General features: G+C 36.6%; 1 protein-coding gene across 11 annotated transcripts in view; it reads right to left on the reverse strand.

Annotated features, from left to right (window-relative positions):
• Positions 1-13,122, reverse strand: part of RGS7 (regulator of G protein signaling 7) — a 614,677-nt gene that overhangs the window by 596,869 nt on the left and 4,686 nt on the right. For 5 of the 11 annotated variants that reach the window (XM_067729464.1, XM_067729458.1, XM_067729455.1 and 2 more), the window contains exon 3: positions 12,956-13,033. The exons of the other annotated variants lie outside the window; for them this stretch is intronic. In XM_067729464.1, coding sequence (XP_067585565.1) covers positions 12,956-13,033 — 78 coding nt within the window. The remainder of the gene's footprint in view (positions 1-12,955; positions 13,034-13,122) is intronic. 11 annotated transcript variants of the gene reach the window in all.

Raw genomic sequence — 13,122 nt, forward strand, 5'->3', positions numbered from 1 at the left:
AGTTTCTCTAGGGACACAAGGGAAACCAGAACCAGATCTTCTTACAGAGCCAAAAAGATAAAAAAAAAAAAAAAATAAGCACACATGCAAGCAGTATCTGCAGCTGGAATCAATGGTTCCCTCCTTCAGTTTACTTAACATACAGAAGCGTTTTGCTTTGGAACCAAACTTCCCAGGGACTTTCGTCTTTCTGCTTTTTAACTTGTGACTATATAAACTACTAAGCCTGTCATCTTAAAAAAAACATTTATAATCATTTTTAATGTAAAGAGCTGGAAGTTTCGTGGAGAGAAAATAAGATGCTTTATTGCTTGCATAATGTTTACACATTTGTAAAACACTTCTACGTGTGTAATCATATACAATTGTCACAATAATCCTCTGAAGTGGCTATTCCTAGCACCTCCATATGTGAGGTAAAAAAGGCTCAGGGAGTTTAAAAGATTCCCTAAGTTCACAAAGCCACAGAAGTGTGGCCCACTGCCTTGAAGACTCGGGCTACAGGGCCCATATTCCAACCCAGTAGGGAAGTCACCTTCTATAGTTTGTAAAACACAGGATTTGGGGTTACACAGACTTGATTTCAAATCCTTACACCACCATTTTCCATCTGTGCGATCTTGGGCCAAGTCTTTACCCTCTCTGGGCCTCATTCCCCTAATATGTAGAATGAGGGAACAGTACCCCCTCATAGGACTGTTACGAAAATCAAATAAAATCACACATGGGAAACTGTGTTCTCAAAGCATTCACCTTCCCTTGTCTGCCTTTATCTACCCATTGTTCACCTCCTCTGCCTTCTTTCCTTGCACCACCCTTAGTTCAAACACACTTGCTTTTTTTCTTGCCTGGACTGGGCAGGTCTCCCTTGCTCAACGGTGAGGAGTTTAACAATCATTTGATGTAGTGTGTTTCACACAGAGTGTATTTCCATAGCAAGAATTAGTCCATAGGTAAATGAGGGAATTATGTCAGACCAACATAGAAGCCCCATAGGTTCATGCACAATATTTCTTAGCACGCTACGTTTTGTGCCACCACAATACAACAGCCAAACACAAAGTATACACATAGTGGATGCAGCAAGCACTGGAGGAATGTAGCACTGTTCACATGACCCATTCTTCCTCTTGGCTCAGTCTGGCTAAATGCTAGGTTTCAAAAGGGTTTATTGCACATTTCTCTCATATATTTGTACAAAACAAACAAGCAAACACTAGATAAGGAGCCAGAACCATTTCATGGTAAGCCTGTCACTGCTCCTCTACCTGCAAATTCTGCTGCTAACGTCCCTCTGTCCTTGTTTTCATAATTCAGCAGACAATACTTCCTTATATACTCTTCCATCAAGCCACCCTCGCCTGTATTTTCTAAAGGTAAAGTCTCGTATTACTGTGTTATTTCTTTACTTATAGGGAAGTTAGCATGTTTTTATAGACATGCTAGAAGTTTTAATAAGATTTTTTTGGTTATTGCTTAATTATAACATTAAATGTTTTGGTGGTTAAAACATTTTGAGTGATCTATTCCAATTCTATTTCCTTCAAAATGCCAGTTATTTTTAGTGTGTGATTTTGCAGAGTGTGGGGCTTTTTTAGTGGAACTTATTATGCCACAGCAGAAATGTCTATATTTTGCTTTGTTGTGTGGGTATTTCTGATATACTCAGGCACCACAGATTGATGGAATAGATGGTATAAATAAATTGTTTTCATTGCACTTACTTGACTCTCTTTGTTAAAATTCAACTCAGCACCTCATCTGCATGGTTAAGAATGTACAATTTCCCACGAAGATGCTACCAAGAAGGGTAATTCTTTTTCATAAATATGCTCAACAAAATGCTTATAAAATTTTTTATAAGCATAAAATAAGGCTCATATATAGTGTTCAAATAAACGTAGGCAGTACTGGCCTAGCTCCACAACTTTAAGTAGCTTGTGTTTTAGTATGTAAAATGATTCAATTTTCAAATCAGCTAAAAAGACATTGCAAGAAGAGCATCTTCAGCTATAAAATCTGTCATATGAGTAATTTCTAAGGTAAAGAAATAAATTTAAAAATTGTTTACTCTTATACCTAGCATACTTAATTGGCAATAAAATGAAACATATGGGGTTTTTTGTTTGTTTTTTTAATTTTATTGTATTTATTTATTTTTGGCTGCGTTGGGTCTTCGTTGCTGTGCGTGGGCTTTCTCTAGGTGCTGCGAGTGGGGGCTACTCTTCATTGCGGTGCAGGGGCTTCTCACTGTGGTGACTTCTCTTGTTGCAGAGCACAAGTTCTAGGCGCGCAGGCTTCAGTAGTTGCGGTTCGCGGGCTTTGTTGCTCCGCAGCATGTGGGATCTTCCCGGACCAGGGATCGAACCCCTGTCTCCTGCATTGGCAGGCGAATTCTTAACCACTGCACCACCAGGGAAGCCCAAACATATGGTTTTAATGTGCATTTATTTTTTGACATGGGAAAATAACCTTTCCAGGCCTTGGTTTCCTCATAGGAAAACAAGAATTTTTTTTAAATTGAGTAAGGGACCTCCCTGGTGATCCTGTGTTAAAGAATCAACCTTACAATGCAGGGTATACGGGTTGGATCCCTGGTCAGGGAACTAAGATCTCACATGCCGCAGGGCAACTAAGCCCGCACGCCACAACTACTGAGCTAGAGAGCCTGAGTGCTGCAAACTACAGAGCCCACACGCTCTGGAACCTGCGCGCCACAACTACAAGAGCCCATGTGCCCTGGAGCCTGCACGCTGTAACTAGAGAGGAGAAAACCCGCACGCCACAACTAGAGAAGAGAAAAACCTGCACACCACAACTAAGGAGAAGCTCGCCTGCCACAACGAAAGATTCTGCATGCCTCAATGAAGATCCGGTGTGCCCCAACTAAGACCCAATGCGACCCAAAATAAATTAAATAAATAATAAACAAATATTTAAAAATAATAAATAATAAAAAATTTAATAAGTGCACCATCAATTTTATGAGGTTTTACACATACACATATATATATACAAGAAACTCACTGTAAAACTGTTGATCCTCCAATCTTGGAATTGTAAAGTGCTCTGATAAAGAATATATGATTGTCATCACTGATTCTTTACCCCCAACACTTCTAGCAAAATTACCTAGCACAAAACAATTGTTCGGTAAATATTTACTAAATTAAATTGAACTATTTACATAATTAATGCGGCAGAATTTCTCAATTATATTATTTAAAAGAAACTAGATTTATTCCTAGAAAGCAAATAGGCTGCTTTTAAAATAAAACAAGAAACGTATATTTCAAAAGAAAAAAAAAAACTTTTTCCCTATTACTATCTTACAGATTAAAAATAAAAGGTTTTGGATGTCGTTGTTAAGTTGGTTAGAATTTGATTTGGTCGCAAGTAACAGAAAATCCAAATCATAGTATCTTAAAGAAGACATAAAGATGGCAATAAAACTACTCTGTATGATATTATAATGATGGATACATGTCGTTATGTATTTGTTCAAACCACAGAAGGTACAACGTCAACAGTGAACCCTAAGGTAACCTATGAACTTTGGTTGATTATGATGCATCAGTATAGGTTTATCTTTTGTAAAAATCTACCACTCTGATGAGTAATGTTGATAATAAGGTTGGTTATGTAGGGTAGGGATTATATGGGAAATCTCTGTACCTTCCTCTCAATTTTGTTGTAAACCTAAAACTGCTCTAAAAAAATCTTTAAAAAATATAGAAGAAGAATTCTTAATTTTTAATTTTTCTCTAACATAGAATTATGTAGGCAGGTCAGGTTTGTATGCTGACTCTATAATCATCAGGGACCCAGGTTCATTCCCTTTTGTTGTTCTGCCATCCATAATTCCCAGCTTCTACCTCCTGGCCAAGATGACTGCATTCTAGCCAGGAAGAGTAAGAAAAGGAAAAAAGAAAGGTATACTCCCTTTCTTTAAGGGCACTTCCCAGATATACACCTCTTCTGTTTACATCTCATTGGCCAGAATATATCAAATGGCCATGCCTAGCTGCCTGGGAGCCTGAGAAATGCAATCTTTATTCTAGTGGCCATGTGCCTAGATGAAAATGCAGAGTGCTATTACTACAGAAGAAGAGGAAAAGAAATATCAAGGACAGAGGGGTTTACCACAGTTTTATAAAGTGATAATGAGCTTTGAGTCAAACAAATCAATACGGTACAAGTCAAACAAATCATAGTGTACAAGTAAGTTAATTAGTTTCTAGTAAACTTTCAGAGTAAGACAGCAATGAGGAATGCTAGAACACATTTCCAAAAGATAAAGTCCTTTTGATTGAAGCCATTGAAAGTCTCATCCCAAATGACCTATACTAAGACATCTTCAAATCAGTTAATCAGTTCAAATCAGTTAAAAGAAATGTTATGAAAAGAATATACAACTGCATAAAAACAAGATTTAAGATGAAAAGAGAAATTCATTTTAAATTATCTTTCTATACTAATCTAAATGAATAGTAACTTTTCTGGTTAAAATCAATTATATCTCTATTCTTACCTTAAGAATAGAATGAGTGCTCTATATTCACTAACATTTTCCAAACATAAATGTACTAAAAATAAAAGAATGGAAAGACTAAATAAAAGTCAAGGAAAGACAATAAATATTCTAATTTGAGAGAGTCTGGAATATTCTTTAAAACATTTACAAGATTCTTTAAGAGATGTGGACTGCCTGTCCCATCCCAGTAGCCCCAAAAGCAGTTACTTTATAGATTCAAAACAAATAAAACTGAATTCATTTTTAAATGTGCTATTATTTTTAATTTTTTTATTCATTAAGCTTCATCACTACCATCACCCAAAAGAGTCAATTATGGAGGTTTCACTTTAACTGTAAACTTGGAAGCTAAGGATAGAAAGGACTTTAAAGACCTCCCCATTATTAAAAAGGTAGCTCCGAAATCCAAACAAAAATAACAGAATTTTGGTTAGACATAAATCTAAGTGGTCATGTAGTTCATAGGTCAAACCATTCCTAACTGCAATCAAATCTCTTTAAAAGTTCACAAAATCTCCAAAGAAGATATGAAAATAGCCAATAAGCAAAAGATGCTCAATCATTTGGGAAATGCAAATCAAAACCACAAAGAGATGTCACTTCATACCCATTAGTATAACTACTATCAAAAATAACAAGTGTTGGTGAGAATGTGAAGAAGTTGTAACCTTTGTGCACTGCTGGTACGAATGTAAAATAGTGTAGCCACTATGAAAAACAACATGGTGGTTCCTCAAAAAATTAGAAATACGATAACCATATGATCCAGCAATTCCGATTCTGGGAATTAAAAGCATGGACTTGAACAGATATTTATACACCAACGTTCATTGCAGCATTAGCACAACAGTCAAAGGTGGAAGTAACCGAAATGCCCATCCATGTATGAAAGGATAAACAAAATGTGGTATATACATCCAATGGAGTATTTTTCAGCCTTAAAAAGGAAGAAAATTCTGACACATGCTATAACATGGGTGCACCTTGAGGAAATTATACTAAGTGAAATAAGCCAGCCACAAAAGAACAAATACTGTATAATTCCACTTATATGAGGTACAAAGAGTACTGAAATTCACAGAGACAGAGAGTAGAAGGGTGATTGTCAGGGGTTGAGGGAGAGGAGAATGGGGAACTGCTGTTTAATGGGTATAGAGTTTCAGCTTGGGAAGATGATAAAAGTTCTGGAGATGGATGGTGGTGAGAGTTGCAGAACATTGTGAATGTACTTTATGCCACTGAACTATACATGTAAAAATGTTTAAAATGGTGAATTTTATGTTAGATGTATTTTACCACAAAGAAAAAAGAAAAAGAAAGAATGATAGACCCATTTGAGCAATATGAAAAAAATGATAAAGCTCATGGAGTAAAATATGCCATTATTTTAAGGACCTAGGACAAATTATCATTTTATTTACCTTTATTTTACCTTTATCTTCCTTAAAAGTACTTATACACACTAAAGAATTTATATCTTAAATGATATATTTTCTGAGATTTGCTTCAAAATAACCAACTGGGGGAAATCTGAAGTGAGGAAGCATAAATGAAACCAGATCTACCAGCAGTTAAGAATTGTTGACACGATGTGATGGGTACATGAAGATTCTTTATATTATTTTTCTCTACTTTTGTATTTGTTTGAATTGTGTATGATGAAAAATTTTTAATATTTATTGTACATTTACCATATGAAACAGCTTTAAACAAAATCATCAAGAACCAATGAAGAGCAGCAAATTCTAAATTCTAAAATATGTATAAGAAAGACAAATTTTAAAGGGAAATCCTCCTTATATGTCATCACTTCCACTTACAGAGAAATTCTTTGGGGGTAGCATTTATAGGTAATAGTTAACATATATTAAATGTTTCCTACTTATCCAAGCTTTACATGCACTATTTATAATAACTTATCATTATTATTATTACTATCTCCATTTTTCAGAGGAGGAAACTGGGACTCAAAGAGGCAAAGTAATTTCATTCAAGTTCACAAGTATTAAGTAAATTTTAAGTCTATGGAAGGAGACATTTGGTTTTCTAAGGGATAAGATCAACACTCTTGCCTCCTCTGTCTCCATAAATCTCTGAAGACTTTCAACATTAGCTTAGCTCAATTTAGTTCATTTATTGAGTACTTACTAAGTGTCAGAAGCTGGGCACTTTGGGCACTGTGCTAAGCACTCAGAACTGCAAACAGAAGATACATATCAACATAATATTTATTTCAGAAACCAGATGACCCAATATAAATAAATTTTCCTAACACCCAGTTCTTCCCTTTTCACAGCAGTAATCACTCTATGATAAGTTGTCTGACATCTGTCCTCACCACTGTAATATAAGCTCAGTGAGGGCTCAAACCCTATCTATCTAGACCACAACTCTATCCCCAATGCCCACACAAGGCTCAATCAGAGCTGAGGCTCAATGTATGTATGGCGTACAGAACTGAATTTTGAGTGCGCTGTCAATTCACTAACTTAAATGGAAGCAACACAGTGAAGAGGCAAGAATACGGTCTTTGGATCAAGCATTCATTCATTTATTCACCCACTGATTCATGTGCTTAGGCACTCAATATTCAGAAACAGCTATTATGTGCCATTTTTCTAGGTGCTGGGAACACAGCACTGAAAAATAGGAGTCTCCACCCTCGTGGAGCTCACCAGCTCTGTTACTAATTCCTGAGCAATCTTGGGCAGTCACTTAGTCTGCATAAGTCACTTTCAGCTTTCTTATTAGAAAAACAGGATGCTAATAATCAACGTGCAACATATTTTAAGGAAATCAGGTAATACAGATAAAAGCCTTGACACTCAATAAATAACAACTATTCTAATTAACAATAAACCAAAAGTCAAAACCCAAAATACTAAATATAAAACAGAGCAAGTGACAAATGGCATTAATTTCCAGAGGAAATGCAACTAAAAAAAGTTCAGCAAGAGAAATATTATTAATAATATGTTCTATGTGTACTTAATTTTCTTCAAAATGCTTTGGTATACATCATTTTAAATATTAAAGGTGAAAATTTTCCCTAGATTTCTGTACTAGAGAAAAACTTTCTACTGAACCAGTTTGCCTAACATTCAAAAGCTTCTGTGTGGCCAAAGATGGTTATGTAGATTTATATTGGTCTTGACATCTTCCAGCAATGACCAAATGGGGGAAAGCATGTTAGCTGGACCTCTACATGACCTACAGCCATGGGGACACTCAGCAAGCAGGGAAGACTTGGCAAGGAGAGTTTTGCAAAGTTTATTCTTGCAAGGAACCTCAGTAACTTCCACAATTCCCAAAAAGAGTCTGTATTACCTGTCAATCACTCTCAGTCAAACATTCTCACTTATACTTCATCTTTCCAATGATTCTGTAAAGTAGTCTCCAGGAGAAGTTAACACACTTGCCCAAACTTACACAGCCAGTTGGGGGCAGAGCAGGAATTCACATCTAGCCCTTCTGACTTGGAGACTCTGTCACTCCGTCATGAACTACTACTTTCCCTAGACTACTGCCTTCCTTTCAACATTCTGAGACATATGAAAGAGAAGTGAGCTTAAAAACAATGGATTTCTTTATAACCCAATTTTAAACTCTGAACAAGGATTCCAACCACTTTAAATCCCTTTTACCCAGGGCTTCTGGTTTTCCCTCAGTCTTATTAGGAATTGGAATGGCTATGATGCATGTTTGAGACACCATAAGATAGAAATTAATTGGAATACTTTCAACATCAGCAAATCATCTGAGATGCTGCGAGTGCACTTCCTGGAATATTCATGGCATATGCAGACTTTAGTCTTACTGAAAGACAGCCCCTATCATCTGACCTCTGGAGGGCCAGCCTCTGCAGACAACTTAAAGTCTCCATAGGATGAAAAATAACAAAACATCAACCCTTGGTGTCATTTATTATAATATCTCCTAATATCTCCTTAGCAGACCATGGTCCTCCTTTAAAACCTTACATCTGTATTATTATTTTAAAAAATTGTTTGTTGGGCCCTACTTTGTTGCAAGCACTGCATGCCAAGTCTCAAGCTAAGTCTAGCATTTTCTTTTATCTCTTCTCTTGGGTTTGATGCTGTTTTTCCAAAGGTCTTTATTCCATAATCACTATGCTATCAAATATAATAGCCACTAGCCACAGGGGGCTATTTAAATTTAAATTATAATTAATTAAAATTAAATATAATTTATAATTCAAGTCCTTGGTCACATCAGCCACATTTCAAGCGTTCAACTACCCTCTGTGGCTAGTAGCTACTATACTGGACAGTACACAGAATATTTCCATCAAGATAGAAAGCTCTATTGGACAGTGTTGCCACAGAGCATCAAATTCTGGGTTTTCATCAGCCTAGAACTTCCAGTCAGGATCAAGTCAAAGACAGAACTACTACCAGGGTAGGTCAGTCAGTCTAGTTCCCAATCTTATCATTCCTGGGGCTCCAAATGCTAAACTATAGTTGAAGGGAAAAGGGAATCTAGTAATCTATTTATACTGGGTGATTAAATACCCTGGAATAATCCATAGATGCCACAGAGTAACCAGGATGCTGATTTCTTACTGAAACTGAACTACAAACACAAGACTTACTGCATTTATTTTAAGAGAGAGACACACACACACCACAGAAAGACAAATAAAGACCTGAATTCAACCTGTGTGACCTTAGACAAATCATGTTACTTACTTCTCTGATCTTAAATTTCATAATCTGCAAAAATTAAAAAGTAGATAAATTCTTAGTTTCCTTTTACCTCTGAAATTCCAGAATGCAAAGGCTTTATTGAGTTTACATAATACCTAAGTAACTATGCAGACTTCAAAGATATATTAGATAATAATTCAAAGGGCTTATTAAAAATAGAAGCTAGCTATATTGAACTAATAACATAAGACAGGACACTCATTGTGTCATAAAATGGTATTACCAAATCATCTTACAGAATCTGCCTTTTCAACTACCAGAAAGACATGACTGGAAGTGGTTAAAATGTTCACATTTTCACCTTTATCAAAAAATATAGCAACATACTGGACCCCATGGAACATACAAGGTGTTTCATTAAATAAATAGTAATAATAAAAGAATAGTTATTAGAATTATATAATGTAACTATTATATATTATAAATTATGTTATAATTATATAATTATTATTATAGCATTTTTGAGACATTCATTGAGGGTCTAACATAGGCTACCTCATTTTATCATCAAACAGCTCTATGAAGGAAATGTTTCCTTATTTTTTGTCATTTTATACATAAGGAAACTGAAATGAAAGGAGTTAGGTTGCTAAACCACAACTGCAGAGCTAAACAATGGCAGAGCCATGACTTAGAACCAAAACCGCCCAACTACAATGCACATGCTTCTACTTCAGCACACTGACTCCTTAAGAAAATTTTACTTGCTAATCACCAGAAAGGACCTAACATAAGAAGGCTTCTAGACTATTCTTAAGAACGCAGCTAGAACAAAGCTGCCATTTTCCTACATATTTTTCCGGAAGACAGAACAACTTCTCTCCCTGGATAGGCCCCTCAGTCAAAATTTTTTCTAGCCTAGGCCAGGTGGCAATTTTAATGGAGCTGAAATAACCTTCATGATTGTCTATTAGAGTTCCAATGTCCTGAGACCTTTGTTAATTGAATTAGACACAAGACAAAGGGAATTAAAAAGAGGGAAAGTTAAATTTTCATATTGCCTTGGGCAAATGGCAGAGAAGTGGGTCTTTTTTTCCCTAAGGAACTGCATACCCACATTCACATTTACAATTATTTTATAATTAGATTGATATCTTGTAAGATAGAAGCCTCTGTAACTCTGACATTCAAATGCCTCCTTTTCACAGCTATGAAAGGCGGAGCAAGGGCCAACTACTTGTGTTGCTTGTTTTCCACAATATCATTTTCAAGGAGACTTAATATTTATTAAGTCACTAAACTATCCAAACCCAAAATATTTTCATATTCTCTGCAGTGATCACATTCCATCAACCATACTACTGAAATATACCCTGCTTTCCATCACTCAATAGAGCCACAAAGGCTATTATAAGGCAATAAAATTCCTTCACAGCTTCTCCTTTCTACATCTGCACTTTCCTCTGATCCATTAGATTTGGGGAGGTTGGAGGTGAGAAACGGAAATAAAATTCAGGCCACAAATTCTTATCTTAATCCCACAAATAGTACTGATAAGCAACAACTGGTGAGGAAAAAGCTCCACCATGAAAGGCTTTCTTGCTCCGAACTCAAGTTAATTATTACCCAAAATTCAACATTAAATTATTACTCATAAAATGTCTCTATCTACTTCTCAGAAGTATCATAGATGGTGGTCCTATCCTATCTCAGGACGCATTTGTGTCACTGAGGGAAAAACAGGTCTGCATTTGATTCAAACAGATTAAATTCATATTTATAGTAGACAACATCCTTTAGTCTAGGAAGGTGCTTTCAAATAATGCATAGAGAAGACACTCCATTTTGGAATTTTTTAGAAATGGAATCTTTCTGATGCCCGCCTCCCATCTGAGCCCCTAATTTAGAAATCTGAGGGGCCTAAATACCTTTTGTGATTATCCATTTGCAAACATTCCTTCCTTTTCTAACAGGCCTTTCTCTGGTTATCACTTAGAAATATTCTTTACTGTACTAACATGTAGCTGCACCCTATACCCAGACAGATCAAGATAACTAAGGTTCAAAAATGTCAAAGGCTATTTTTGATAATGGAGTTCGAGGAGGGAGGAATGTGACACCTTCAAGGTTGACCACACTGGACAATCCTGAAGTGACAAATGCACTGAGTTAGTGCGAAAAATGTCAGCTAACTCACCCCTAAGAAACTAGTGATGTCTGTGACTAAATCTTTTCCAAAGAAGAAAACTAGTCACTCCCCTCTCTTGCAAATATATCTGTTTTCACAGAACAGACTTACTTCAGAAAAAGCTTTCAAAGGCAATGTCTAGGTCAAGCCAATCAGCAGAGGTCATCTGCCTACTGGGCTGATAGCTCCCATTACACCTTTATGTAAGAAAGGCCAGTGGTCCCATCTTACTCTGCAAAAAACAGAGCAGTCTTAATCTTTCAAGACTAACCTTCTGCCACTACCACAATATAATACCGAGTTTAAAAGCACCTGAATGTCTGTGTATAACAGGTACTCAAACAAGATGGTACCTGCTCTCATATCCAAAAGACATCATTTTCTCTTTCACAACTAAAATGAGCAGCATCTCAGGGAAAATTACATCTTCACCCTAGGTCTTTTTTTAAAATATTTATTTGGCTGCATGGGGTCTCAGTTGTGGCACACGGGATCTTTAGTTGCGGCATGCGGTACCTAGTTCTCTGACCAGGGATCAAACCTGGGCCCTCTGCATTGGGAGTACAGAGTCTTAACCGCTGGGCCACCAGGGAAGTCCCCACTTAAGTCGTTTTTGAAAAGTGAAAAGGAAGAAGCAAACGGAATGAGAGTGACTAGATGCAAAATGAAGAGAGAGGAGGGGAAGAGAGAATGGGTAAGGGAAAAGGTGGGGGGGAGGGGAGAGGCACAGTGAACTTTATAGGTTTGCTATTTCCAAAATATGTGTTCATTCCACTAAAACAGTGAATGAGGAAAATATTTTCATTTTCTTTTCTGACAACCGGAAGATAAACTGTTGCTGCAATAATAACAGAAATTATTGGTCATTTTGAGCATTCTTGCTAGTAAGAAGCCAGCATTCCAGCCAATATGAAATATTGGCCCCAAGGTGCCCTAGAAATTTTGTTTTTCAAATGCAGGAACGTCAGCTTCTGGACAAAAAGTGATGTATACTGTCTAGTGGGCAGCATGCTGGCCAGACACCAAATTTACAATGTGTCTCCTTGTAACCCTGGGTTCTAGCTCAGCGATCCTTTACAGCCAGTACCACCCCCAGGAATGAGAGTTTTACCCAAAGCAGACCAAGAATGACAGTAGTGTTTGAGTTCTGAGTTTTCACCTCTACATACTTTTCACCTCACTACATTTCAAGAAGCTAGTCTGAATCCAAGGTGAGTTGGAGCTAGGTGGGTCTCTTCTTAAAGAAGTTGATTATTTCTATTCCCTTCTAGTTAAGGTCTATCTGAAGGGAGCTTAGGAAACCCCAGAAATAAAAGTGGTTAAGCTTCACATTTTATAAACTTTTGAATGTTTTCAAATACATAAAATGACATAACCACACTAACTTAATCACTTGCTTATTAAAAAAAAAAGCAGCATTATAAATTGAAAAATTTGTAAGGAAAATATTTTGTCCATATGGATTTTTTTAATGTACCTCTTATATCAAATGAAGCCTACAGAGAGCCCTCACATTAAGCCAAAAAGGTACTGGCAAATATCCGAGACTGATTTGCAGGTACCAACCCTGATTGTGAGGCAGTGTTGAGACAGGCTGGGACCTGGGACCCTTTGCTGCAGTGCTTGCACCTGGATGAACGTCTCCTGCAGCAACAGAATACAAAGAAACTATAAGGGACTAAAAATAACTGTGTGCATGTGCAGCTGGGGCAAATTATGAACAAGATACAAAA

Source organism: Pseudorca crassidens, chromosome 2 (genome assembly GCF_039906515.1).
Source record: "Pseudorca crassidens isolate mPseCra1 chromosome 2, mPseCra1.hap1, whole genome shotgun sequence".
NCBI lineage: Eukaryota > Metazoa > Chordata > Mammalia > Artiodactyla > Delphinidae > Pseudorca > Pseudorca crassidens.